This window comes from Myotis myotis, unplaced genomic scaffold (genome assembly GCF_014108235.1).
Source record: "Myotis myotis isolate mMyoMyo1 unplaced genomic scaffold, mMyoMyo1.p scaffold_m19_p_12, whole genome shotgun sequence".
Taxonomy (NCBI): Eukaryota; Metazoa; Chordata; class Mammalia; order Chiroptera; family Vespertilionidae; genus Myotis; species Myotis myotis.
Genome location: NW_023416316.1, coordinates 65,729,708 through 65,757,087, shown reverse-complemented (window position 1 = coordinate 65,757,087; position 27,380 = coordinate 65,729,708). Strand labels below are relative to the sequence as shown.

General features: G+C 48.0%; 1 protein-coding gene and 1 long non-coding RNA gene across 6 annotated transcripts in view; one reads left to right on the top strand and one right to left on the bottom strand.

The window, feature by feature from the left end:
* MOB3B (MOB kinase activator 3B) overlaps positions 1-27,380 on the top strand; it is a 186,444-nt gene that overhangs the window by 142,533 nt on the left and 16,531 nt on the right. For 4 of the 5 annotated variants that reach the window (XR_004971335.1, XM_036331311.1, XM_036331310.1 and 1 more), the window contains exon 4: positions 9,641-9,843. Coding sequence is in view for 4 of the 5 variants with exons in the window: in XM_036331311.1 (XP_036187204.1) it covers positions 9,641-9,843 (203 nt within the window). In the remaining variant the exon portion in view is untranslated. Of the gene's footprint in view, positions 1-9,640; positions 9,844-26,720; positions 26,871-27,380 lie in introns of those variants that run through there. The other variant, XM_036331312.1, reaches the window with a different exon arrangement.
* On the bottom strand, positions 21,916-25,207 carry LOC118667609. Its single transcript, XR_004971336.1, has 4 exons — positions 25,084-25,207; positions 24,437-24,526; positions 23,765-23,784; positions 21,916-22,423 (listed from the first exon to the last, which is right to left on the bottom strand). It is a non-coding gene; the product is annotated as an uncharacterized LOC118667609 (long non-coding RNA).

Here is a 27,380-nt window from a genome sequence, read left to right as displayed (position 1 = left end):
GCAGATCAGCGATTCTCTCTCATCTTTGATATTTCTATCTCTCTTCCTCTCTCTTCCTCTCTGAAATCAATAAAAATATATATATTTTTTAATATTCTGACTGGGGCTCATGATCCCAGTACCGGTCCTGCTGCCTACCTTTCCAGCACCAGTGAAGCCCATTAACATCATGTTCTCATCTCCCTCCGTCTCATTTGCCCATTTGATCTTCAGCAAACTCGGCAAGTCTGAAGTGGCTAGCGTTTGTTTTTATGGCTTCTCTTGCCCATCCATAGTGAATGAACACCTTTCTCAGGTCTTCTTGGGTCTTTCTTGATTTACGGCACCTCCATGCGATGACAGCAGAGGGCAGATGGGGTTGCAGATGGGAACAGCCTGGTGGCAGGGAAGTGGCACTGGGGAAGGGGACGTGTGACAACAGGCACACCGTGTTGACAGTCGCTCCTTCGGGTGGCTCACACAGCACCCCGCCTGCCCGGCCAATGGCATGTCGGAAGCAATTAACAATCTGTTGAGAACATACCCTCACATGCTAGTCTATTGTTCTTTCTTTTGGTCCAACCTCTGATAACAGGTCGGAGGGTAACCCAGGGGGCGCGGGGGCAGGGCGGAGGGAGTCGGAGAATAAAGAAGTAGCCACTTTATTTCTAACCGTTCGCAGCTGTCCGCTTGTTTGGGGACCTTTTCTAGGCAGAGGAACAAAGTCTTGCTCCCCGGGGTTGTTTTCCTTGGCGCGGGGAACAGACACTTTCTTGAGGAGCTCCCGGAGATAACACAAAACATCTGCCTGCAGGAACCAGCAAGAGCGGGCGGCTCCTTTAGATAAACATACGAGTCACAGGCGGCAGGAGGATGTGTGGAGGGGCCGGACGGTAAGCTAAGAGGGGGAGGAGGTGTGTTTTTAAGACACAGGTCTGTGTTATTAGCTGGTGTGTGTGTGTGTGTGTGTGTGTGTGTGTGTGTGTGTGTGTGTTTAGCGTGTGACCCAACGGCATTTTGTTTTGTGGGCACTTTGGACGTGGTATGTTCTCAGCCGCGCTGCGGGAGGAGGCCTGTCTTCTTTTCCCACGTGGGCGGGCTGTTGCTTTTATTCATGAGCTCTTGAGAATGAGTGATGCTGATGCCTTGGGGAGGGGTTTTCACACGTGCTCGACTCCAAAGACACAGCCGCTCTCCGACATGAGTAACAGTTTTAAGGTTGTTGTAAACTGCCAAGCCATCAGAGGTCCCCAAAGGATTGAGCGGGGCCTGAGGGTTCATCTCGTGTCATGTGGAGACTGCTGCACAGCTCACAGCAGGTTCCTGTTGATCACATTGGCCCCAAATCCACTCTCCGGAAGGCGTGGGCCCTGTGGGGAAAGACAGTTCCACCTGCCCGTTCACTGGCCCGCCCCCACCCTGGGCTCCATGAGGAAGAGCCATGGTGAGAGCAGTGGGAACACCTGCCTGGCACTGGGGCCTCGAGTGCCTGCTGGCGCTGTGCTTCCTGCGTGAGCCTCACAGCCTCCCCAGAACTGGGTGGTGCTGTCCCCATTCCTCAGATAAGGAAACGAAGCCTTTTATTTTATTTTATTTTATTTTATTTTATTTTTATTTATTGAATTTTTTATAGAGAGAGGGAGGGAGAAACTGACACCAGGGGTCCCCAAATCGATTTGTTGTTCCCCTTGTTCATGCATTCATTGGCTGACTCTTGCATGTGCCCTGACTTGGATCGAACCCACCACACTGACATAGCAGGACAATGCTTTACCCGCTGAGCTCCCGCCAGGGCAGCGAAGCCTGAGAAGTGAGCAAACTCCCTCCCCGGCAAGCGAGGAAGCTCCACGGCGGCAGGGAGAGCCCGGGCACCTTGGCCCCAGAGCCAGACGCTTAGCCACTGTCCTCACCGGGGACACAGAGGTTTGGGGAAGTCACCAAGCCTCCCGTTTCCACCTTCGTCTTTAACAAGCTCTGCTTCCCCAGCTCTGGCAGCTGGACTGGGTGACAGGAACGGAGTTGTGAGAGCCGTGCCAGGGATCCTGCCCAGTGCGAGCTACGGGCCCTCTGGAATCGGACAGACGGGAATTCAGATCCCTTTGCACTGCAAACTGGCTCTGTGAGTCCAAGCCCCCCGCCTTGTTGGGCTTTGATTTCAGGGTAAGCAAAGGGCACACGAGCTCAACTCAGAATCCAGCAGTGCACGTATTTGTCACACAGCCCCTCCCTGCAGGCCCCACCTAGGCACTGAGGAGCCACCCGAGGAGCCTGCCATCCCCTGCCCTCCGGCGGCTTGCAGCGCCCAGGGAGGCAGACCTGCCTCCCGCAGATCACTGTGGCGTTACCGTCTGCGTCTGTTGCTCAGGAAGTTTCCGAGCAGATAATGGGCACAGGGAGCCTGAGTCCGGGAATGAGGGGAGCCTTGAGCTGAGCTCTTAAGGAAAAGGAGGCATGAACTGGGTATATGACGAGGCGGAGTGCCTGCCTGCTGTTGCAGACCTGGGCTGTCTGGGGACAGGACTCCCCCCAGACCACCTCTGAGCCCTTGCACTGCACCCTCCACAGCCAGATTCCGCCCAGCACCATCACAGACCAGTCTCATCCCTAAGCCTTTGGCTTCTCTTCCAAAGAAAAGAGGGAAAACAAGGAAACAGAAGGAGCTGCAACCAGCCAGCCAGTGCACCAGGGCCTTGCCTGACTGTAGGACCCGTGTCCCAGGTGGTGGCCCCGCGTCCAGAACATTTCTGCTGTGTTCTCCGAGGGGCGTCTCCCCCTGCGGCCTCCCTGCCAGGACAGCAGGAGCACACAAGCCAATAGACAGCCTGCTCTCTCTCAGGGGTGCCCAGACGGGCATGCAAGGGCTCTGGGGAAGGGGGGGAGAGAAAGAGAAAGAAAGAAAGTGGGCTGAAGCTCAGACCTTACTGGAATTTTTATTAAATTCTGTTTGGGAGAAAGGCGATTTACTGAGTCGGAGATGAAAGGCAAATCGGCACGGGGCCCCAGAAAGAGGATTCTGTCCCATGCTTGATTTAGCTCCCACACGGCCTGTGGCCGGGAGATCAGAAAGCTGTGGTTAGACACATTCACAAACTCCGTCGCTCTCTCAGATGCTGGCTCCTGGCTGAGCACCAGAGGGAGAGCCGTGGGGCTGCCTTGTCAGGCCTTCGAGAGGGACCCCAGGCCCTGCAGGGTCACCTCCTTGGCCGGCTTCACCCCAGCTCTCTGGTCGGCCTCCCCCTGGGCCCGATCACCCCGCAAACAGCAGTCCTGCTTGGAGTCGCATTGTTGAGCAAACTCCTGCTGAAACCGCATATGAGTGATCGGTTTAGGATTCTGACCTCTGCCCAGGCCTCTTGCTCAGCTCACTTGAACCTGAGCTCAGCCTGGCCCTGTTCTGGATTCACTGACCCGTGTGCAAAGACCAAGCCCCTCCCATGACCCAAGCCATCCAGGACAAGGCCACCCTTGATGTCCGTCACCTCTTTGTGCACATTCTGAACACATTTTCTCACTTTGAGCCCACTTCTTGGAGTCTGACATTGCCCTGCTCGGTCCTGAGAGTCATAGGATGTGGCTGAGGGTGGGATAGAGAAAGGGATGCTGGGAGATCAGTTCATGCTTGCCAACCGCCTCGAACCATCAAAGGTTGTGTCTGTGGCATCCGTAGACATCTGCCTGGGGTTGTGTCGGATGGCTTGTCTGGGTTATTACAAGACTAGTCAAAGTTTAACAGCAAATTCTTCCAACATGCAATCGATTAAGACTGCTGGTTAATATCGTCTGGCATTAACTTTCTAATTGAGTACAATGACTGAAAATTAACTATCACCGTTTGAAAAAAAGGCAAAGAAGGGAGGCTTTCCTGATAAAGAGGAGAGTTTCAGATTCTTTCTCCCACACCCTATCCTGGATCACAGCGTTCTTATCACAGAGCTCTCCTCCCTTCCCACCAAAAGCCGGGAGCAGCTGGCCGTGCCAGGACCCTGGCAGCGAGCTATCATCTCCCCTGTGGTCTTTCTTCCTCCCCCGAATAGGAGATGATGGATTCACATCTTGACTAAATAAGATCACTGCTCTTTTATGATGCAATTTTGATTGATGAGTATTCCCTACCTAGCCCTGTGCCAGGTGCTTTTAAAGGTAGAAAAGAAGTAGAAACAGTTCCTTTGTTCAGGGAACTTAAAGTAATACAAGACATAGGTATGAGAAACCTGTAGAAAGTAATCCAAGGCCGACTCTAACCCCGTGCTTAACTGAGTACCTGCCACTCTAAGTTCTTTGCAAGTTCAGAATCAATGTATTGATACCAAGACTGCCGTCCCGGAAATAAATACACAGGAGGAATTTAATGCCAATGTATGTTACAGAGAACATTCGGTCTCCGTGGGAAGCTAAAACTAACAGTGCACAGAAGAGTGCCTACTATCTGAAAGGCATCAGCAGCCTTTGATAGGTGCATGTAATCTTCACAACCACCTCCTGAGCTACAGATAACGCTGACACCCAGTTTCTTCCAAGATGGGGAAACTGAGGCTCAGAGACACCAAGCCATTAGCCTATAGCTATGCTATTAATAGGGAACAGAGCCAGAAAGAGACCTGAGAAGGCTGATTACAGATGCTGTGTTTGAAATCAACAGATATGGGGAAAGGAGGTTCCGGAGTTAAGTAGGACTTTTTGCTGCAGGAATTCTCAGGTCCTTTCCTGTGTTTAGGATCCTGCCAACTTCTGTGAAAGCAGCATTTTTGCAAATATATTTGACCTCAGGATCCTATTGTTTTAGCCAAGGATCTCCCAGGATTAGTGATATTTAAAATATACCCAGAGTGTAGTGTCCACAGAATCTGTGAACTTGGCAGTGGGAGGGGGTGGACTTTGGTCCTGAGCTAGGTCAGGGATGCCCTGTGGACCCCATAGACTGCCCTTGGCCCAGACCCAGACATTGCACAGCACCTCAGGTTCAGGCTGCCATTTGAGACTAGCCCAGTGTCCACTTGAAATGATTCCCTAGCCTTTTATTCTTCCTCCTGCAAACCAGCGGTCGCCAACCGATGGTCAGTGGACCACTGATGCTCCGTGAGGTCCGAAAGGTTAGCGACCGCTGTGCTAGACTGTTTTCATTTAAAGCAAACAAACAGCCCAGCCGGCATGGCTGAGTGGCTGAGTGTTGACTTATGAACCAGGAGGTCACAGTTTGATTCCAGGTCAGAGCACATGCCTGGGTTGCAGGCTCGATCCCCAGTGTAGAGCATGCAGAAGGCAGCCGATCAGTGATTCTCTCTCATCACGGATGTTCCCCTCTCTCTCTCCTTCTCCCTTCCTCTCTGAAATCAATAGAATAAGTTTAAAAAAGCAAACAAACGGACATTATTTGAGCTTCTACAAGGCAGGTACTGAACAAAGTGCAGGTCGAAAAGCAGCCATCTCAGCAGTGGGGGTCCCTGCCACCATGGAGCCTGCAGGAACAGATGTGGAAGGAAGAACGCGAGTTTTAGGGCCAAATGCCTGCCTTACCTCCTTTCAGCTGTGGGGCCAGGGCCAACACTTTAACTGAGCTATGACTCCGTTACATGAAAAAACAATAATAACAATAATGCCCCTGCTCAGGTGTCACTGGGACTAGACAACATCCTACCTGCACATCTCAGGCCTCACTCAGGGTTCGCTTGTGGCTATGGAGATGGGAGACTTCTAGTGGCACCATAAAAACGAAACCTCTCATGTCAATCAATTTTTTGTGATCTGGCCCTTCTGGAGCTGTTGGGGAAGGGAGTGGATCAGCAGGGCTGAGCCCTTCCCTGTCTTGCTACCCTGAGGCCAGTGACAGAGGGTCCCCCAAAGGGGTGGCCACCCAGTTCTCTACATCCAAAGGCGCGATCTCTTCCACTCCCCACTTTTGAAGAAGGTTTATTGAAAAGCACACACACACATACAAAGATGCACATACATGCATATCTGAACACCTGCAAGGCAGAGGAGAAAGCGAGGAAAGGGTTAGGATGGTATACAAACTACATAATTGTTTCCTGAACCATCAATAATACTGAATGAATTTCCCAAATGCTCCGTAACTTTCTTGTTCTCAACCCCATGCTCTGCGAGCTGGGATTTTGTCTCTGGCTCACAGTGAAACCTAGTGCCCAGAGCTGGCCTGGGCTGACGATGGCGCACGCTGAGCGTGTCCTGACGAGGCATTTGCAGCGTTCACTAGCAGCCCGAGCAGAGGTTCGGAGCCTGATGTCCTGCCTACCTGAGGTCAGGTGGGAAATAACAGAAGTAGGACGTAGTCCCAAAGTCCCCCCTTAGGTGCCAGACATTGTACACATCCTATTATAAGAACATTGCAGAGTAAATGTTTTTCTCCATGATGAAGGAGAGTGATGGAGTAATTTGCCTAGACCAGTGATCGGCAAACTGCGGCCCCTTGAGTGTGGCTCTTCCACAAAATACCACGTGCGGGCATGCACGTATACTGTGATTGAAGCTTCGTGGCCACACTCAAGGGGCCAAAGAGCCGCATGTGGCTCACGAGCCGCAGTTTGCTGACCACTGGCCTCAACAACTAGTAAGCTGTAGAGCTAGGATTTTAAACTAAAGTCTTCAATCTTCAAAACCAACTCCTCTCAACTACTTTAAGATAATTCCCAGCCCAGCTGGTGTGGCTCAGTGGTTGAGCGTCGACCCATGAACCAAGAGGTCACCAGTTCGATTCTTCATCAGGGCACATACCCTGGTTGCAGGCTTGATCCCCAATGGGGGACATGCAGGAGGCAGCTGATCGATGATGTTTCTCTCTCATCAATGTTTCTATCTATTCCTCTCCCTCCATCTCTAAAAAATCAATAAAAACGTTTTTAAAAAAATGCATTAAAAAAAAAAAAAAAGGAAATTCCCTGCCATAGCCTAAAGGGGAGAGGCGAGAGCAAACCAAGGTCAAGGCCAAAGGAAAGACCAGAGACCAGGTGTGGAGTGGAGGGCAGAGCCAAGAGCTCAGAGCTTGTCAGAGGAATGGATGCTAGTCTGTTTCCTCATCTGTGAGATGGAAACAATATTAGCATCTATCTTCGAGGGTTGTTCAAGGATTCAATCAGGTAATCCAGGTAAAGCCCTTGGTACAGTCCCTAGAGCATAGTAAGTGCTCAGTAAATGTTGGCTTTTACTCTTCGTCTCAGATCCATGGTCTTAAGGCAGGGGCGAGAAAATACATTTCTCCTTGGGGACTGCGGACTGTGTTAGCTGACCTTCATCACTCGGGTCTGTGGCTCCCTAGGGGTGGACATTTTTCACCTTCTCTCCCTTTTCTTTTTCTTTTTTTAAATATATTTTATTGATTCTTTACAGAGAGGAAGGGAGAGGGATAGAGAGCCAGAAACATCGATGAGAGAGAAACATCAATCAGCTGCCTCCTGCACACCCCCTACTGAGGATGTGCCCGCAACCAAGGTACATGCCCTTGACCGGAATCGAACCTGGGACCTTTCAGTCCGCAGGCCGATGCTCTATCCACTGAGCCAAACCGGCTATGGCTCCCTTTTTTCAATTTTTTTTTTTCATGCCACCAAGAGTAACCTTCAGATGCCTCATTGTGCTTAGCAATGGGCTGTGCCTCTATCCTTGGCAAAGAGAGAGAGTCACACTCCAAACACAACCAGATCTTTTGGATTTTAGAGGCAAGCTGACTTGGTCCAAATCCCAGCCCCGCCACCAGCTAAGCTGCTGGAATGAGTGCATCGGCGCACCGGAGCCTCAGTGCCCTTCGTCTGTGACACAGGAGTAAAGCCCATTTCACGGGCGGGCTGCGCAGGTCACGTATGCCAACCCCTGGCACTGGCACTGTGGGGCTACCGGACGACTCTTCTGACGGGAACACACTTGTCTTCGAGGGGATCTATCCCCTTTGGGACTTGAGCTTCTTAGTAGGCTCCAGACCACCTTCCAGCCTGCAGCAGGGGGTTCTCCTGCCCACCCCTCTCCCGCAGCAGAGGAAACAGCCCATGAACTCTTTGAGGGGCTGCCTCCACCTCCTCCCCAGCTTTACCTCCCCACTCCCCTTCATATCCCAGCATCTGTTGCCCAGACAGTCAGCTGCCAAGCTGTGCCCAAGTCTCTCCCGGGTTCACTTGATATGTTGCCACTTTGATTTTGAAGAAAAGCCGCTATCAGTACTGGGCCCCCGGGAGGCAGGTCCTGCCTCTGCCAACTGCCAGCCGTGTGCCATCTCTCTCGTCTTGCCCTGGGAGTCCCAGGTGATCCAGTTACACATACAGAGTGTCCCTTACCAGGCAGTTGCCACGGGGACCCTGTGGAGGCACAGACAGCAAACCCCAGGCTCTGGGGGGCCAGGGGCCGCCCTGCCGGCTATCATGTCTACCTTTCTCAACAAGGTAACTATTTCCCTCATGACAGCAGCTACATGCTGCAGGCCTTGCCTTGCACAGAGAAGGGTCTTTCCCACTTAGTGAGCCCTCCCTCTGTTCTAGGCACTTGGGAGGGTTTTTCTTGGGTTAACACCCTCCTAGCCATGCAAGGAAGGCCTCATCATGACCCCCTTATCATAGGTGGGAAACCAAAGTTGCACAGGTACTACTTCTAATTACAATCATCGGAATATTTATCTGCATTCTACATATAGGAACACTGAAGGTCAGAGAGGTCAAGCAGCTGAGAAAGGAGCAGAGCGGGAATTCACAGTCTGTTTCACTCAGCAATCCGTAACATGTCATCACTTAGGACAGTGTAACTCACAGGCGCTTAGGCATTGTGTGAGGGGGAGAGAGGAATAGCTTGTGGATCTGCTGTTTGCTGCCTGACCACCTGGGAGTAGCTGTCGTCAGAAGGGGATTGTGGGTGCCTCGTCTGACCACGCACCCTGTCGGTGTTATGAAAAACATAGCCCTCCTCTCTCACCCTCCTCAAGGCAATCAAGTGGCAATGAATGTAATGCGAGGTATTCCTGAAGGTTGCTGCCTTTGTCCACCTCAGAAACAGTGTGTCTCAGGAAAAGTTCCCATCAGAATTGGTGCACTGGTAACCTGCAGGCGCATCTATCTTAGAAAAATGTCTTGTTTTGAGCTGTGATATTCTTTAAACTTTTAGATTAATTGCTAATGTGTTTGTTGTTGTTGTTGTTTTTGTGTTTTTTTTTTTTGCAGCAAATCACATAGAGCTCCAGATTATTGAATTATCTGGAAAAATCCCAAGCTGGCCACCCCTGGCTAGAGTTGTGTTTGCCACAGTCTCCACCACTCCCTAGTACCCTGTGACAGGGCGTGCCAGTCTCCCTGCAGGGTCACCCTCCTCCTACCAGTTTTCATATATTAGAGCAGGGAAATGAACTTTCTTGTGCTCTATAAAATAGGAAAAAATTAAAAGGCGATATGGGAGAGTGCACGTTTCTATGTAAAAATAAGTATTTCTGCCCACTTATTTGCACCAAAATAAGATAGACCCAAAGAAACAAACCAGGCCCTTTCCCTCTTCCTGGGGAGTCTCTTCCTGGTTGTTGTTGGCATTTGACTTTAACACTTGTCTTAGGCGGTGTCTGGCACTTCTGCAGGCGGCCTGGGGACCCGGGCCCAGGATGCTCTCAGCCTCTGCCTGGTCCCGGGGCTACCGGAGCTTTCCCGTCATGGTTTTGTTCTCTCTTTGTTGCCTTCTCCAGGTGTCCCCTTCCCAAAGAACTTCCTCCAGATCTGCAAGAAGATCCTGTGTCGCCTCTTCCGAGTCTTCGTGCATGTCTACATCCACCACTTCGACCGGGTCATCGTGATGGGCGCAGAGGCCCACGTCAACACCTGCTACAAGCACTTCTATTACTTCGTCACGGAGATGAACCTCATCGACCGCAAGGAGCTGGAGCCCTTGGTGAGTGTCACCCTGCAGTGACCACTTCACGCCCCGGAGCTTAGCCCTTGGTCACAGTGCACTTTCGGGCCCAGGCAAATTGCTCACTAATGGGTCCATGTTAGCGGAAGCATTGCAGAATGAGATTGACTTTAAAGGTCGTGGAAGGTCAGAAGATGCCAAATGTCCATGACCACCAAATAAAGGTCTTAAATTCCTCTCAGAGAGGTGGCAGGATAAAATGGGATTCTAATGGTTGGGCCAAAGGGAGTAGCTTTAATTCTCAACTCCAACACCAGTCACCTAATGACTTAATCCCTTAAATGGACACCTTTGCTCTCTCGTGTCATCTCTTAACTGTTAGCAAAAGATGATCAAAAGCATCTCTTCAGGGGGTAAATAGATACTGAGCACCTTCTGTGTGGCAGCTGTGAAGGTGCCTTGAGTAGCCTTTACTCTGGGATAGAAACAAGCCAGACGAGAGTACAGCATCACAGGACCCTTGCTTTTCATACAGATCCGCTGGGACACAACTTTTTGTGTGTTTTTTAAATTGATTTTAGAGAGGGAGGGCATGGGAGAGAGAGATCGAAACATCAATGATGAGAAAGAATCACTGATTGGCTGCCTCCTGCATGCCCCCTACTGGGGATTGAGCTCACAATCCAGGCATGTGCCCTTGACTGGAATCAAACCCAGAACCCTTCAGCCCGCAGGTCAACGCTCTATCCACTGAGCCAAACCAGCTAGGGCTGGGACACAGTTTTAATAGAACATATTAGAACCCAGAACATTTGATACAAAACTTTGTTGTTATCATTTAGGGGCCTGCATTCATTTTCTTCACAAGTTATTATTTTTTTATTTTTTTCTTTATTGATTAAGGTATTACATATCTGTCTTTATCCCCCCATTGCCTCCCCCCCACACACACACACTAATACCCTCACCCCCCAGGTGTCTGTGTCCATTGGTTAGGCTTATATGCATGCATTCAAGTCCTTTGGCTGATTTCTCCCTTAACCCCACCCTCCCCTACCTTCCCTCTGAGGTTTGATGGTCTGATCAATGCTTCTATGACTCTGGCTCTATTTTTGTTCATCAGTTTGTGTTGTTCATTATATTCCACAAATGAGTGAGAACATGTGGTATTTATCTTTCTCTGACTGGCTTATTTCACTTAGCATAATGCTCTCCAGGTCCATCCATGCTATTGCAAATGGTAAGAATCCCCAAGTTATTGTTACAATTAGACCCAGTCTGCACTCTAGAAGCCAAGGGCCTTGGGAAACCCACCATCTTTCCTGACATGTGGTATCTTAATGTGATGCCCATCATGGATATTTCCAGTCAGCTCTACAAAGGGCTTTTTTAGCCAGAATAACACACTGCTTTATAGTAAAATCCTGCTTTCTTCCTGAAACATTAAGGGGCAGTTTTGTGAAATGTAACTGAGAGAGCATCTGTGTTTCATCCATGTGCATTGAATAATGGCCAGAATGCAGAGCAGGCTGTCATCTTGTGCTATCCTATCTAACTTTCTCTTTATGTAAATGTTTCTAAAATAAAGGTTTCATTACTATTTATGTATGGTGAGGCCAGCAGATCAAACTCTCAAAAGATAGTTTGTTATGCTCACAGATCCCAAGAGAAAGGGCACATTGTGTCATGGGGGCCATACAGGGAAGCAACTGGATTGATTGAGGCAGAGGGAGCAGGGAGAATGTGGGAAAGAGCCTGTATTATGGTTTCCCTGGGAAGGAATGGGCAAGGCAGATAAGCAAGTTTAAGATGAACCCGTTTGAAACATTTCAGAGGGCTCTGGGCCTAGGGGCTACCTGGTTATCTGGTAGCTGGCCTTGGGGTGATGAGGGCAGGGGAGTAGGAACCTAAGTGTAAGAGGAGAGAGAGGAGGTGGTTGGGGTGTGGGTTCTGTTGGTAGGGATTGATGAGTGAGTAAATAGCTTGAGGCTGAATTATTTACTACCCCTAGGATTGGCTAGCCCTGGGACCTTCGTGGTCTATAAGACTCTAGATCAGGGATGGGCAAACTTTATGACTCAAGGGCCACAATGGGTTCTTAAACTGGACCGGAGGGCCGGAACAAAAGCATGGATGGAGTGTTTGTGTGAACTAATATAAATTCAAAGTAAACATCATTACATAAAAGGGTATGATCTTTTTTTTTTTTTTTAGTTTTATTCATTTCAAACGGATCCCGCCCACGGGCCGTAGTTTGCCCACGGCTGCTCTAGATGTTAAAAAATCCAAGTACAAAAAATAAAACACATGTTTAATACAGTACCTGTATCTGGCAAAGAAGGTGTTAGTGAATGTCATGCATGACCTTTAGAGTTTCTGAACTTGAAATCTGTTATAATGCTATCAGAATACATGGTAGATTTTTTTATTTCATTTTATTTATTACTAGAGGCCTGTTGCACGAAGATTCATGCAATAGGCCTTCCTTCCCCTGGCTGCCAGCACTGGTTTTCCTCCCACACCCGGGACCCAGGTATTTGGTCCAGCCGCAGCGGAGAAGCCAAGCCTCTTTCAGTCTTCAGTCTTCAGTCTTCGCTCCACACCTGCTTATGCAAATTAACCACCATCTTTGTTGGGTTAATTTGCATACTCATCCTGATTGGCTTGTGGGCATAGCAGAGTGACACCAGTTTGCATGTGTTTTTTTTTTATTAGTGTAGCTATTATTTTTTTTGCATCACTCAAGAATTCTGGAAGAGGTCAAGACTTTCTGGGTATAATTAAGGCATATCATTGGCTAAAGAAGTGCTAATTTTCTTCATTTTTATTACAATAGCTTTCTAGAAAGCTCTTGGAGACAGGAAGTACATTGTCCTGAATTTGGTTGGACAGCTAGTGTGGGAAGAAGCTAAAGTGCCTCTTGAGTGAGTTGGCTAGTCTGGCCTGTGTAAAGGCTACTGTGAGTAAACAGCCACTTCAAGAAGAAAAGGCTATGCAAACAGCTCAAGGGGGTTACTGGTAAAATGCTGGGAAGAGTGATAAAGCTAATTTTAGAAAATGTCAAGGGCAAAGGAAAGAGTGGGCGGGGCCGTGAAAGGAAGAGAGCAGAGAAACCACTCTGACCTCACAGAGAAGAGAACGCGCTTCTGCTTCCCACAAGTGTAGAACTGACACTCAGGTGGAGGGAATACCTTCATCTGACCCGCAGGTCCCCCAGGAGGAAGAGCGCCCCTAAGCACACACAGTGTTGGTTCCACTGAGCTAAAGGAGCCGGAGCATTGGATGGACAGATCTGAACATCAGTTTCTACTTCTACAGAAACATAAAGGCCATTGTAGGACGTAGCTGAGTGGAAGTCAGAAAGTACAGAAAGCCCTTTTCTTTGCCATCAGACAACTTTGTTATTTTCTGAAGAAGAGGCCACTGGGGTTCTAAAACCTGGCCGTGCCAGGAGCTGACTGAAGTCTCAGAGCCACAGAAATGCCCCCTAAAACCCTGTATTCTAGATAAGAGCCTCTTTGGGGGGAAAACTACCACTGGATTAACCAGGAATTATTAACAGTGGAGGGGAGGGTATCAGAAACTTATATTTCTTTAAATCTTGCTTCAAGTAGTATCCTTCCTACCCTTTATGCTTTGTTAATTATGATTCCAGGGAGACTAATTTTAATGCTTTTACAAATTAACAGCAAGTGTTTTTAATGCTTAATTATCTGAAATTATATATTTATTTTACACAAACCAGAACCTATAAAAAAAAAAAAGAAAAAGATATTGAGGATGTTTCACGAACAGTAACTATGCAATGTCAAACTCTGGATACTTAGCATAGCCCACTATGAATACTGTACTTGTGGACTGTTATTACTGAAATGAGCACTTTCAATAGCTGACGGTGCTAGAATTCCTAACTTCTAAATCCACTGTGGCAAGTGCAGGTATTAAAGTCAGCCACAGCATATCAAATCAACACATTTTTATTTTTATTTGATTTGCATAGATCAAGCGCCCAATATATGCAAAGTAAGTTGCTCAGATGTTCTAAGTACATAAGAAAGATATACTTTTGAGAATTACAGATGCACTCTTAAAAAATGTAAAATAATGACTGCCACTCATCTTTGGCCCTTGAAGGATGACCAAGAAGTCAGGCATTTGGCTTCACATTCTAGTCATACATTCTTTAGACTCGAATGCAGCCAGGGGCCAGAGGACACCATTTGTCCTGTCGGTGTCCCTTAGAGCATCAGCATTCCCAGGGCCCCCACTGTCATGCGTTGGGATTCTACAGTTTAGATTCAGAGACCCCACCTCCTGTTTTCCTCTGCCATGCTTCCACTGAGTGTACCCCCACTCCTCTGCTCCCAGACTCGCCCGGTTGCGTGTCCAACACACTGGTTGTGTTGAGGGTCCAGTCTCCCACAAGGGTAGAGATTCCATCTCATACAGTGCTGGGGACAAAGCCTAACTCTCTGGATTCAGACCCTAGAGACTTCCGTTATTAACTTGCAATCTTGAGCAAGATAGTTGACTTTTCAAAGCCTCATTTTCCTCATTCATAGAATGAGTATAGTAATAGAATTGTTATAAAAGTTAAATGGGTTAATCTCATGGTAAGTGCTCAAGAAGTGTTAGCTGTGAAGCGAGATCATGAATGTAATGTAGCTGGCATGTAATAAGCAGAGGTACCCTAATGCTCTCTTCTCCAGATCCCTTGGCCTTTGCCATCTTAGTGATCTGCCTGGTAGCCTGGTAGCAGAAATAGTTCATTGAATTGGTGTCTCCCTCTTGGAGGGATGGCAGTGTATGTGACATAGCTTGCATTGCCTATGTTGCCTGGTACATAATAAATCCTAACTGTATTTTTGAATTGAGAAGAGTACTTTGTGGGTGACCCACCTCCATCAAAAGGGATTATACATGAGGAGTTCATTCTTTGGTGCCTTCCTCATTTCAGAACATGCCTACAGACCTTCACTTACCCACTGTTGGAAGTAATGCTTCATCCTATCAGATTAGCAAGAGATTTAAAGCAAAATAAAGTGCAGAGCAGTGAAGAGATGCATCCTCAGTCTTAGGCCTGACAGAGAAAAACGGGACTGAAACTCTAGCCAGTTCTCCGTTCCAGACTCCAACTAGCTCACTCAGGGATGTTGAAATGTTCACACGCTGCGTGTGCCGTGATGTGCCGGGCATATGGGGACCAAACCTCCAAAGAGTTAGCACTAAAGACCCCATGTCCTGGGAAAACTCCGTCCCTGGCAAACAGGGCCAATTGGTCACTCCATCAGGCCTCTGAGTGGGAATACAGTTTGGAATTCAGAAGCTGGGAAGAGGTCACCCTGGCCAGGCACTGAGGACGGCCAGGGCAGCCACCCACCACAGGGCTTGCCTCCTGGCTCCCGTGGGGACCTGCGCCAGTCAGCAACAGCCTGGGAACCCAGGGAATCACAGGCCATGTCACTTGATCTCCAACAGGGAGGGAAGGCTGGAGGACTGACAGAGGCACAGACGTGACAAAGGACCCATTTCTCATGTAAATACAAGTTGAACTCAAGCAAGTTCACAGTTGGAGGCAAGGAGTCCAAATGCTGCTGGTAGTTAGAAAGCGGGCCAGACCCTGATTGAGTAAGCAGGCTGCTGGGGCCTTGGCAGTCTAGAAGTCAGCTGACGGGATCAAGCTCATCAGAATCATTGTTAGCAAGCACACGCGGCTAGCAGTATTTTGTTGGCCTTTCACTAAAAACAAAAGTGGACTCAGAGCGGGCTATTAGCAATGCAGAAGCTGCTGAATACGGAGCTGATTAGGGAGGAAGAGAGAGGTTGTTCGCCCTAATGCACCTGCTGACCTCTGGGTGACCTTGGTCTAGGGCAGTGATGGCGAACCTATGACACGCGTGTCAGAGGTGACACGCGAACTCATTTTTTCGGTTGATTTTTCTTTGTTAAATGGCACTTAGATATATAAAATAAATATCAAAAATATAAATCTTTGTTTTACTATGGTTGCAAAGATCAAAAAATTTCTATACGTGACACGGCACCAGAGTTAAGTTAGGGTTTTTCAAAATGCTGACACGCCGAGCTCAAAAGGTTCGCCATCACTGGTCTAGGGCCTTCACCTTGTCTTTCCAGGGCTCCATTTCTTTGTTTCTACAGGAAAGGAGACTATACCACTTCCTACCTTGTAGCAGTGCTGCTATGAAACGAGATGTCACCGCAAGCTGTTGTTACCTGCTAGTCAGTGCTTCTCCGTGGGGGTCTGCACACCAGCCCCGTCAGAACCCCCTGGAGGTTATTTTAAAATGTGCACACCTGGGCCTCACCACAGGCACACAGCAGTCAGAATTACTGAGGTCCGTGCCTAGACCCAAGCACCTCAGTCTGCCTCTCAAACCTGAATGTGCCACCTGGGCCTCTTACCAAAACGCAGGCTTTGTGTCAGTGCACCTGGGCCTGGGGCGGGACTTGAGCGTGTACCTTAGCTCCCAGGTGATGTCGATGCTGCTGGTTCCCAGACCACATCCTGAGAGGCAAGACTGTCGGCGACCAAGATGCTCACATTTGAGAACTGATATTTTTCGCGCACACACCGTCTCTTCCCCTTTTCTAGGGTTGGAGGTTGTTAAGTCGGTGAGATGGGGAAGTAAAGCAAAGAAAACAAAATCTAAGGATCAGTGTTTGCTAAGAGTAGTCCTCAAAATGCCGGTCCTGAGTCATGCTCAGGGAAACAGCTCCTTTTCCTTGATCAGATGAGTTTGCGAAAGGCTACACCATCTCCACCCTCAAAAACTCACAACGTGCAGTCGCAGATTAAAGGCCCCGAGAAGCCATCCAGTGAAGACACTGGTCCTATTCTCTGCAGTCCAACCAATTTAACAGCTATTTCTGTTGCTCTTGCTCATGAGATCTTATAGAGATCACGGCCCGTGGACATGATCCACAGGTTAGGCAACACTGTTCATCTTTGTGGTGATGTGTGTCTCGAGTCAGAGCTTTGCCTCGCTGCCTCTGCTCTGGCCCCAACCACACACCCTCCGCAGCTGCCTGGGGTGAGGACCAGGGAAGCCTGAGAGGGAGGTGGGAGGGAAGTGAAACTCATTTGGGAGGGCTTCCCAGGGAAAAGAAAACCAGCGCTGTTCGTTCTCACTCCTCCCACATCATCGCATGACGCCCTGTCGCTGAGTCCTGTTCCTACCATGTGCGCGGCACACAGGCCTTTCAAGAAATAAACACTAGCTTCATTTCTTGAGTTCCAGATGTCCTAGCATGCTCTTTACATGCATTATTTCATCTTTTTCTCGCATTTGATACCTTTACTTCCAACAGATGTTACTTCTCAACATCCAAACCACGTTGCTCTCCATCCCGCCAGACTCTCCTCACTGCCATTGGTCACACAGAGCTCCCCTCCGCCCCCGTTTGTAGTCAGATGGAGGTTCATGCCCCAAACGATCGTCAGCTTTAGCACCAAAAGCACAGCTATAAAAATGGTGGACCAGAGGGAAGAAAGTTTGAATAGCACAGATTTGGAAAGCCTTGTCTCATAAAGGCCCAGCACAGCCCATCGAGGTCCAAGCATATGCTCACCCTGTGTTCCCCTTTGAGGTGGCCCAGCAGACGCTGGGGTGAGTGCAGTAGCCAAGGTTGGCCTGTCATGGCAAGATCGGGTCAGGGCTGTGAAAAGAAGCAGAGCTTCTCACATGAGCCAGAGCTGCTCCCCAAAATAGCCGGCAATGGAGAGCCATTGTGGGGCTTTTGAAAGGGCCTTTTCTTTTGAAACATCATCTGTGCAAAGGCCTCTGGGCTGCGTCTTGTCAGGCGGGTTCCTTGACTTCCGGCCAAATGGCTTGGACGGGGACTCAGGTGTTGAAAAGAAAGAGCTTTGACTTTTCCACTATTTTGTTACCACATGAGTTGTCTGACCCTGAGCAAGGCGTGTAAAGTCCTGCTGCCTCAGTTTCCCCATCTATGAGAGAGCATATCTAGAGCCTCCCCCCAGCTTGTCTCACTGAGATTATGATCTTTGACATGGTGTTTCACCAGCCCTGTCCTCTTTCATTCAAGGTGGCCATCTCTTTCCTTAGAGAGGCCTTCATGAATTAAAGCTCACTATGCCAGCAGGAGGTGCCCCTGGCACAGAGTAACTGGGGATTGCATTCAAGGGACTTTGTCCATTTAGATGGTGTGTGTGTGTTTGTGTGTGTGTGTGTGTGTCCAGCGTGGCATCTGCTGGTGGTAGTTGTTCAGGGCAACCCAGATGCCCAGAGATGGGTGGGTGGGAAAGCCTGCCAGAAACTGTTTTAGGAGCCTTGGCAGACATACTGTAAAGTGTCAATTTGAAAAATAGCAAAGAAATGTGGGGTTGCTTTCAATGAACTGCATTGTGCTGGGTTATTGGGAATGTGGCAACATCAGCCGCATGCCTTTGTCAGTCCTGTTTATTCAACCTTTGCTGATGTCCAGACAGCTCTTGCTTCTGGTTTGTAGGATGGTAGGTGCTTGGTGTTTGGGTTTTGTTTTTATTTTGGGGTTTTTTTATTGGGTCAGAGTGAGATGTGGTCTCTGGCTTATCTCAGGGCCAAAAGTATGATTAATCAGAGTTGAAGACAATAATGGGGATATTGTCAGCACATAGTATTAAGTAATAAACACAGAATTCAAAACTGTATTGGAAAATCACTCTACTCATATCTATTTATTAGTACTGTCTGTGAGCATCACCATAGATGAGAAAGGAAATATGGCAAAAAGTGTCAGAGTGGTTTTCTTTTGGTGGAATGATGGGCACACTTGTTTTTTACATAGACCTATTTGGGCTTTTCAGGTTTTCTATTGCAAACATGACCACTTCTGTAATCAGCAGAAAAATCTAACTGTGTGCTTTCAAAGGCCTTAACAACAAAGGCCGAAGATGTGCAAGCCGAGCGGCCTGTGTGCCCAGGACCTGGGGTCTGAGTGCTCTCCCCGTCTCTGGCCCGCCCCTGCTCCCTCAGGGAGCCAAGGTGACAGAGATGCTCAGAGGAGCAGCCAGTGGTCTCACAGACTCCTCTGTGACTGCGGGAGCTGGACGTGTGTGGTCACCTTGGACTAAACGATTCCCTGAATCTGGGGTGCTCCCTCCTAGAGAGTGGAGTTTGAGAGCCCCTATTTTAAGCAGGCAGAACTTTGTGATTCTAAAGCCTGTGATGGAGCCTGCAGATCACCTGTGCGTGACGTGTCCAGCCCTGTGGGGACCAGCCTTGCTCAGGCCCCTCACTGCCAAAGTACAGTGATCTTGACCGAGGGTTTGGATTGGCGTTTTTCCCATCCAGATTTCTCTACTTCACTGGGTCTGAAGAGATTTTTGGTTTTTTCTAACTTCAAGTTTTAAAAGAGAACAAAGGGATTTGTTGAAAAGAAATTAATTCATACCATGGAATAGTCTGTATACAGTTTATTACACTTAAGTATAAGTGTGTGTGCAATAACTACAACTAAGTTTTAGCTGAAACTATAGTGTGGGTCTACAGTTCATTCCAACCCCTTATTACTAAGATATTAGCAAAAATGAGGACCAGAAGTGACTCTGTAGTATGTCTCTGCCCTGGTCTCAATCATATTCCTGTTTTATTAGAGAGAGAGAGAGAGAGAGAGAGAGAGAAGAAAGAAACATCAATTGGTTGCCTCCCAAGGTTGGGGATTGAGCCTGCAACCAAGGTACGTGCCCTGGACCCGAATCAAACCTGGGACCCTTCAGTTTACAGGCCAATGCTCTATCCACTGAGCCAAACCAGCTAGGGTGAATTTTCAGTGTTTAACTGCTTACATTTTAAAATACAGAGCCTTATAAAACGATTCATATGTTTTCATGACTCTTACTATTTCTGTTCCAATTTGCTATTGCGTACCTCCATCTAATTCTTACGTGTCAGATTATGTCCTGGTTCTGCAGGAATGCCCACCAAAAATGGCAGGCTTACCAAGCATACACTGTTCTCTCTTTACCTTTGCTGAGTGGGGGTGGTTTACAGACTGCCTCCGGTTTTTCCTGGCAGTCATTTCTAAATCATTCAGTCACATATGTTACACGCTGGCCATGTGCTGAAAATCAGGTCCCTACTTTCAAGGAATCCATTGTAAGTTTCCGCCGAATCCGTCTTTACTGCAGCATCTCCCAAAGTATTTTCCCCAGAATCTACTAGCTCTAAGGGATGTCAAAAGGATTACGTGAAAAAGAGTTTCCATGGCAAATAACTATGGGAAATAGTTAATAAAGGTATTCCGGTTTCTTCAGTGCCCTAGTGGGCACCCTAACCCTCCAAGCAAGGCTGGAACTTGTCCCTGTGTTTGCTCAGGGCGACCTTTCTCTCCCGAGCATTGTGTGGGTGTAAGGCTTCAAACACCCTTTGGGAAATATGAGCTACACAGCCTTCACAACCTACCTTCTGGGTTATAAGTCAGTCCTCTTCTGGCTGCTGAAGGTCTGTTAAGCATTTATTGAAAGCCCACTGTATGTCAGCTGTTGTGCTGAGTGCCGGAATGATGGTCAAATAAGTTACACCTCCATTCTGTAAGAAGCTCAGTTAAAGAATCATATCCTCTGGCCCATTACCTAGAGCTGCACTGTCCAGTATAGGAGCCACTAGCCCATCGTGACTACTTAATTGTAAATTAATTAGAATTAAAGAAAAATTAGTTTCTTAATCTCACTAGCCACATGTCAAGTACCCAAAAGCCAGCCCCTGTGTCTAGTGGCTATAGTATGGGGTAGACAGTGAACATGAGACTATCTCTCGGACACCCTGAATTAGAGGCTCTGTCTGCCAGAGTTACCGCCTAAATGCACTGTTAGCACCTTCTCCCACCATGCCTGCCTGCCAGATGTGTTCAAAGTTGTCCCCGTGATGTCTCAATGAAGCATTGCCGTGTAGTTCTTTAAGCTCCTGGGACGATCAACTTCTCTTTGCTAGGCCACTTCTCTCCCAGCTTACAGACGAAGAACAGACTCAAAGCCACATGTTCAGTGTCCCTCCCTTGGTCCCACGTCAGAATGCCCGCTGCAGGGGGGAGCTCAATACCTCAGGCTGGCTGCCGGTCTCTGGGGCTCTGGATCGTAGTCACACTTCGCTGTGCCTGCAGTGTTGAAATTGCTGCAGAATGTCAATCACAGCAGGAATGAATTCATCTTCACAAGCATTTACATGAAAATATGAATAGTTAGGATGGCTTGATGCCCATATATAAATAAGCCTGCCAGATCTTAGCTGCCACGTGTGGTCTTGATTAGTTGAAATTTCCTGGCCAGATAAGAGTAGGTTCTTTGGCTCCAAAAGATGTCAAATGAGTATTAACTTGGGGACTGTGAAAAGTGAAAAGGTTTTCCTTATTAAAATACAGCAGTATATCTTCTCCCACCACCCACCTGTCCCACCACAATCAAAGCATGAGGATGAGGTTAGAGGCAGTCCCTAACCTAGGGACTTGTGTTGTCACCTAAGAACACCTCTTCCCATGGAATAATTTCAGACATAAAGATCAGATATACAAGCTACCAACAAAGCCAGTTTGGCCAGATTTTGTACTAGAACTTTGTATTAATCATTATTAGTTCCAGGAGATTAGTGCCCACAGATTCCTATTACATTGTGAATCTGAGTGCAACTGCACCACTAAATAAAAATTAAATGCATACAGGTAGGTCTGGGTGAAAGTGAAATGTAGATTACTCCAAAGAGACTTCATGGAGTTCTTTAATGGGCCATGTCCTCTCACCTCCAGGCCATAGTACGTGCAGTCTCTCCACCTTCACGTCCTCCTAAGTCTTGAAAATCTCAGTTTAATCGCTCTCTCTCCAGAGAGGACCTCATTCTCCACCGTGTTAGGTCTCCACTGACTGCTCTGCTCTCAGAGTTCCCTGATCCCAAAGAAGGCAACTAAGATACAAGGGACAGCATCTTCGTGGAATGATGTCACCTCCTCCATTTTCTGTTCCTTAGACACGAGTCACTAAGTCCACCCCACACTTAGGGGGCAGGGAATGAAGCTCTATCTCTTGAAGAGAGGAATATCAGATAATTTTTGGACATATTTTTAAACTACAACAGACAAACAAAAACCTGACTGGTGATGTTTTGTTAACAGAGAAAAATGGCAATAGGTCTTAGACCTCAGTTCATCAACCTCAGTTCTGGAGCTCTCTCTGGCTAAGAAAGAATTCAGAGCCAAGACTCGAATTATAAGAGTGAGTTTATTTAGGAAGTCTCAGGAGTAGAAGAAGAGAGCCATAGGGGGGGGAAATGGGCTCAGGAAACAAGTTATAGGAGAGAGAGAGAGAGAGAGAGAGAGAGAGAGAGAGAGAGAGAGAAATGAAAGAGGAAGGAAAGGTTAGGGTGTGCTCCAGAGATGGAGCTGGCTCCTCCATCCTAGGTGTGTTTATCTGGAGTTCTCAGGGGAGGATCCCAGTGGAATTTTCATCAGCTTTCCAGGTGTGTCCTTTCAGGGTCATGGTCTCCTCTTGACTGGTCGGTGCTAGGTCAGGGGGTCATTAGGCACTACAGCTCATCCTGACGTCAGCCATGGCGTCCCTCTGTCTGATTTTGCTGCTTCTCTGGGCCTGGAGCTGAAACACAGCTGAAGCCTAGATGTCATCTTCAGGGGTTAATGCTGAAGGGAGTGGTACTGCAAGGGCTTGTAGTTTTGCCTGTTGCTAGGCACCCAGGGTTCTTCGCCCTGGCGACCATATGCACTTGGCCCATCATTCCTTCACTGCTCATGCCTGTCTGCCTAGTACAGTTTGTCTTTCATTCTGCACTTCCCTTTCTTCTGTCACTTCCTACATCCTGCAGCTCAGGTCAGCCCTCCCCAAAGTGCTCATTGCTCCAGAAATCACCTGCCTCAGGGAAAACTCCCAGCACTCAGAGTGATCACGTCTTCCCCTTCCCAGCCAAGCTCCCGAAGAAGGCAACCTGGCCAATCTTCTCCACCTTCTCACTTCCCTTTCAATTCACAGGAACCCGCCCTCGCTCACCCCGGAAACCTGCTCCTTCTGCCGAAGTCGTACCCTGAGCAATATAATTCACTAATAATTCATGTTAGGAATAAATTTTAAAAACATTGTGCAGAGCCAAAGAAACCAGACCCAAAAAGTACACACTGTTGGATCCCATTTATATCAAGTTCTAGAGCAGTCTAAGTGAATTCAAAGCATCAGGAAGCATATCAGTGGTTGCCTGGGCCCAGGGTGGGGGTGGGAGACTAGCTGCAAAGGGGCGAGAGGGAGTTTTCAGAGATGACAGAAATGTTTCCTATCCTAACTGTAGTGGTTTCATGGAAACATGTACCTGTCGAAACTCATCAAACCGTACATTTGATGAGAAAATATACCTCGATGAACTTTATTTTTAAAGCATGCCTGGTGAGTGCATCCAAGTTATTTTACAAACAACCTCAGTATTCCCAAGAATGTCTTGACAGGTCTTTGTGGAAAACTTTTGTCCTCCTGCTGCCTGGGTGGTTAATGAGACACACTGAAGAGGGGAGTGGCAAGGAACTCTAAGGTCCAATTAGAGTATCTTCAACTTTCAGCAGGTTATCAACCAAAGGAATTCATGCCACAGGGACAGGTGGCTTTCCCTCAACTCCGGAGTCAGTTATGAATGGTTGTAAGTCATTCCACTGCACATCACCTGGGGAGAGCTCAGGAACTATCTCAGTTCTCAGGCCTCCTCCCAGATACTGCCTGCCTGCCAGACGTGTTCAGACCTATTCAATCAGAATCTCCAACCAAAGCTCAAGTGTGACACCGGGAGGAACCCCAACGAGACTGAGTGTGGTGCTCCTCAGACTTCTTCCTGCACAGAGTACCTGGGGAGCTTGTGAAGGATGTAAATGCATGGGCTCTCTTACTGGAAATTCTGAGTCAGCAGATCTAGAATGGGGCTCATGAATCTGGATTTTTGTTGTTGTTGTTAATTCTTACCTGAGGATGTTTTTCCATTGCTTGTCAAAGAGAGTAGAAGGGAAGGAGGGAAGGGGAGAGACAGAGAGAGAAACATCAATGTGAGAGAGACACATCAATTGGTTGCCTCCCAAACATGCCCCAACCATAGCTGGGGGGTCAAACCTGCAACCCAGGGATGTGCCCTTGACCAGGAATGGAACTTGAGACCCTTCAGTGAGCCAGCTGATACATCTCACCACTGAGAAACACCGGCCAGGACTGAATTTGCATTTTTAATAAGCTCCCAGGTGTTTTTGATGCAGGTGATTCAGGCATCACACTCTGAAACTCATATCAACTACTCCCAAATTTCTAAGAACTGAGTTCAACAAGATGCCTGGCTCTAAGAGTAGCTCTTCCATCTTGGATTTTTGATATGGCATCTAGCCCAACTACTTTTGTTTGCTTAAGCCCAGGCTTACTTCCCCCAGTTTAGCCTACCCTCAGAATCAACCCTACACTTAGTACCTTGTCTAAACCATAATGGTCTTTGTCACCCCCTGCTGGCAGAGTATCACCATCCTCCAAGTGCCTGCCCCCTCCCCCCCACCTCCCCTCTCCTTCCCCTCCTTCCTCCCCTCCCTCCCCACACACACAGCTCACCTCTTCCAGCTGAGGCCTCACCTGGGTTAGAGCCCCCATCACACCTACCTGAGTGCTGCTGGGGCCCAGGGCTGCAGGTACTTGGCTCCCTGCTGGGGATACAGTCACTGGCCCATCTTGGTCTTAGCATGAGCCTTCCTATCAATACAGAGATAGGAACGGTCTTAATTCTCCAGCCGGTACTAATAAAATGACAGGCTATTGCCAAGACTTGTGGTCAGTCCCTAGCAACAGCTGCTGTGACTGTTCTGCGTGAGGCCTGAGCCCAGTTTGGGGACCTCACCTCCACTTCAACCAAAGCTGTCCCATTTCTCTCCTCAGTGGCTTCCAGGCAGGATTATGCTAAAGAAATGGTTTCTGCCCCTAAAGTAAGTTGTAAATCCACAGATTAGGGAAGGTTTAGATATCTGTTCATTCGGCCATGTTGTGGATCCAGAGTGACTTAGCTGTCACTGTCCCCTCTCTTCCTGTATTTCTATAGTATATTATTTAGAACAGAGGTTTATGGTAGAAATGTATGTCTTATTAAACTATTTCAGCACAGAAGAACTTTACATGGTCTGTAATAACGATGTACTTTTTAAATTTCATATGTCCAGCTTCTGAGGACATAATAGGGACATTTTTGAGTAAAGCTGTGGATCGTCTCTGGACCGTGGACTGTAGATGCTATAGGAAATTTGTTTAAGTATTACCTCATTTCATGCGCACACAGTTCTGTGAGGTGACTGCTTTAGCGAGGAGGTGCATCGGGCAGGAGGACTTGTGCAATGTCACTCCCTTGGCTCTGCGGAGGCAGGAGGCAATGCATGCAGTCTGACTCCCAAGCCCAGTCTGACTGGCTTCTGCCGGGGAAGTCCATTTGAGGTGGATCAGTCAGATGGGTCCTGATGATCTCCAGCAGCCAGATGATCCCCAAGGTCCCGCCCCTCCCTCAACAGCATCTGGGTGTGAGGCCGTGCCAAGTCCATCCGCTATCTGAGCCCATGCAATGTGCATTTCTGAGGAACTCAAATGAGTTGGCAGTGAGTAGGAGCTCATGCTAAATGCTGGGCAACTGAAAGGATGACCCTTGCCTCAGAAAGTTGAGTATCTGGAGATCAGAAGACCCAAACTCAAAGCCTATGAGGCCGGCAATCTAGCAGGAACGTGTTAGCAAGGAGGTGGTGGGAAAGAGGAAGCTGGGGGCAGCCACCATTGCAACCCCAGCTCATTGAAGGAGTAGAGACCCGAGTTTCCAAAGCAAAGGAAACTGGAGGTCTAACATTCTAGGTGAACTCCCCAGAATTATAAATGATGGCAACTGATGAGAGCCGATAATTTTTGTTTTATTTTGATTTTTATTTATTTTTATTTATTTTAGAGAGAGAGGAAGGGAGAGAAGGAGAGAGGGAAAGATCTGTTGCCTCTCCTATGTGCCCCAACTGAGGATCAAACCCGAAACCTAGGTACGTGCCCTGACCAGGTATCAAACCCGCTGCCTTTTGGTGTACAGGACAATGCTCCAACTGAGCCACCGGGCCAGGGCTATTTTATTTTATTTTTAAATCAATGGCCTAACAAACTCTTTCTAGGTTTGCACTTTGCCTCAGGGCCATCGTTTTGCACTCCTGCCTTACATGGAGCCTGAGGTGGGCAGCAGAGGGTCTGGCCCATTACAACCTGGCAGCACATCCACAGTGTCTGAGCTTCAAGTGTTATTTTGTAGAGTTTTTCCTCCTCTTGAAAGCCCAGAACATCCGTGAAGCATGTGTGTGTGTTGGGGGGTGTACAGGGTTTGTACGAAGCAGACAAGACAGGGGCCATGTGATGGAGTCTAGGTGGGCCCCACACCATGCTGCCCTGTGCCCCTCACCGTTGCTGGTCTGCTGTGGCGGGGCTGCTGCAGGCACCAGGAGACACAGAGCACGTCTGTCCCTTTGTCACTGCTTTCACGTGACACGGCCAGTGTCATCGCCAGTTGGCATTGAGATTGCTGACCCTGTCGCTGCCCGGCCTGGACCGTAAGCAGCTGTTGTTATTGTATTGCTCACCCCGAACAGTGGAGCCTTCAGAAACCCGCCACACCCCACCCCTGCTCTGGGGCACTGGCACATGGTGCCGGCGTTCTCCCAGCCTCCACTCGCGGGACTGCATCTTCTTCACCTTCGAAAAACATTGGCAAAGCGGACAGGAGTCAAATAAGATGTTTGCCCACATCCAGCACATGCTGGTTTCAGTTTTACGAGCTAATGATTGAAGAGGAAGGGTTTTCATTAAGACTGGCAGGCCCTCTCATCTCCACATTCCATTTATAATACAAGGTTTCGATTGTGGTTTCCTCTTTTTTCAGAGCTTTCTCTTGCCCTGGTGTTGACAACAGCCTTTGAACGTGTGCTACAGAAAAACCTGATAGGCGCTCACTGGATGTGGGCTCTGTCTTTGCTGTCGCGGGTGTAAGATGTTAGTTACAAGAGGTTCTCAGACATAGTCACTTTTTATCTTGGTTTCTGTTGCCGGTGCAAGGGTGCTTGATATTTTGCATTAAAAGAGATTATTCTAAATGGAGGAATTCATGTAAGCATTTTATTTCCAATATTGATAGTGTTAACAGAGGGAAGTAATTAAGTGGACATGAATATCTTCTGGAAAACACATGCATAAGCACATGCACACACATGTGTACAAGCACACACATTGATGCTCATTTATTCCTGATGAAGCTTCAAATCTCTCAGAATCCGTTCTCTGAGAGTATCAGTTTTTTATTTTGTTAATGGAATTACATGTAAAAATCTTCCTTGAAGCTTTTGAGATTGTTTTTTCCAAAATTGATATTTATGGGGCCTTTATTGTTGTCGTTTTCTTAAATTTTACTTTAAATTGTGGTAAAACACATATAACATAAAATTTACCATCCTGTCTGTCAGTGTACAGTGCAGTGGCATTAAGCAAACTCACATGGTTGTGCAACTATTACCACCATCCATCTCCAGAACTCTTCATCACTAAG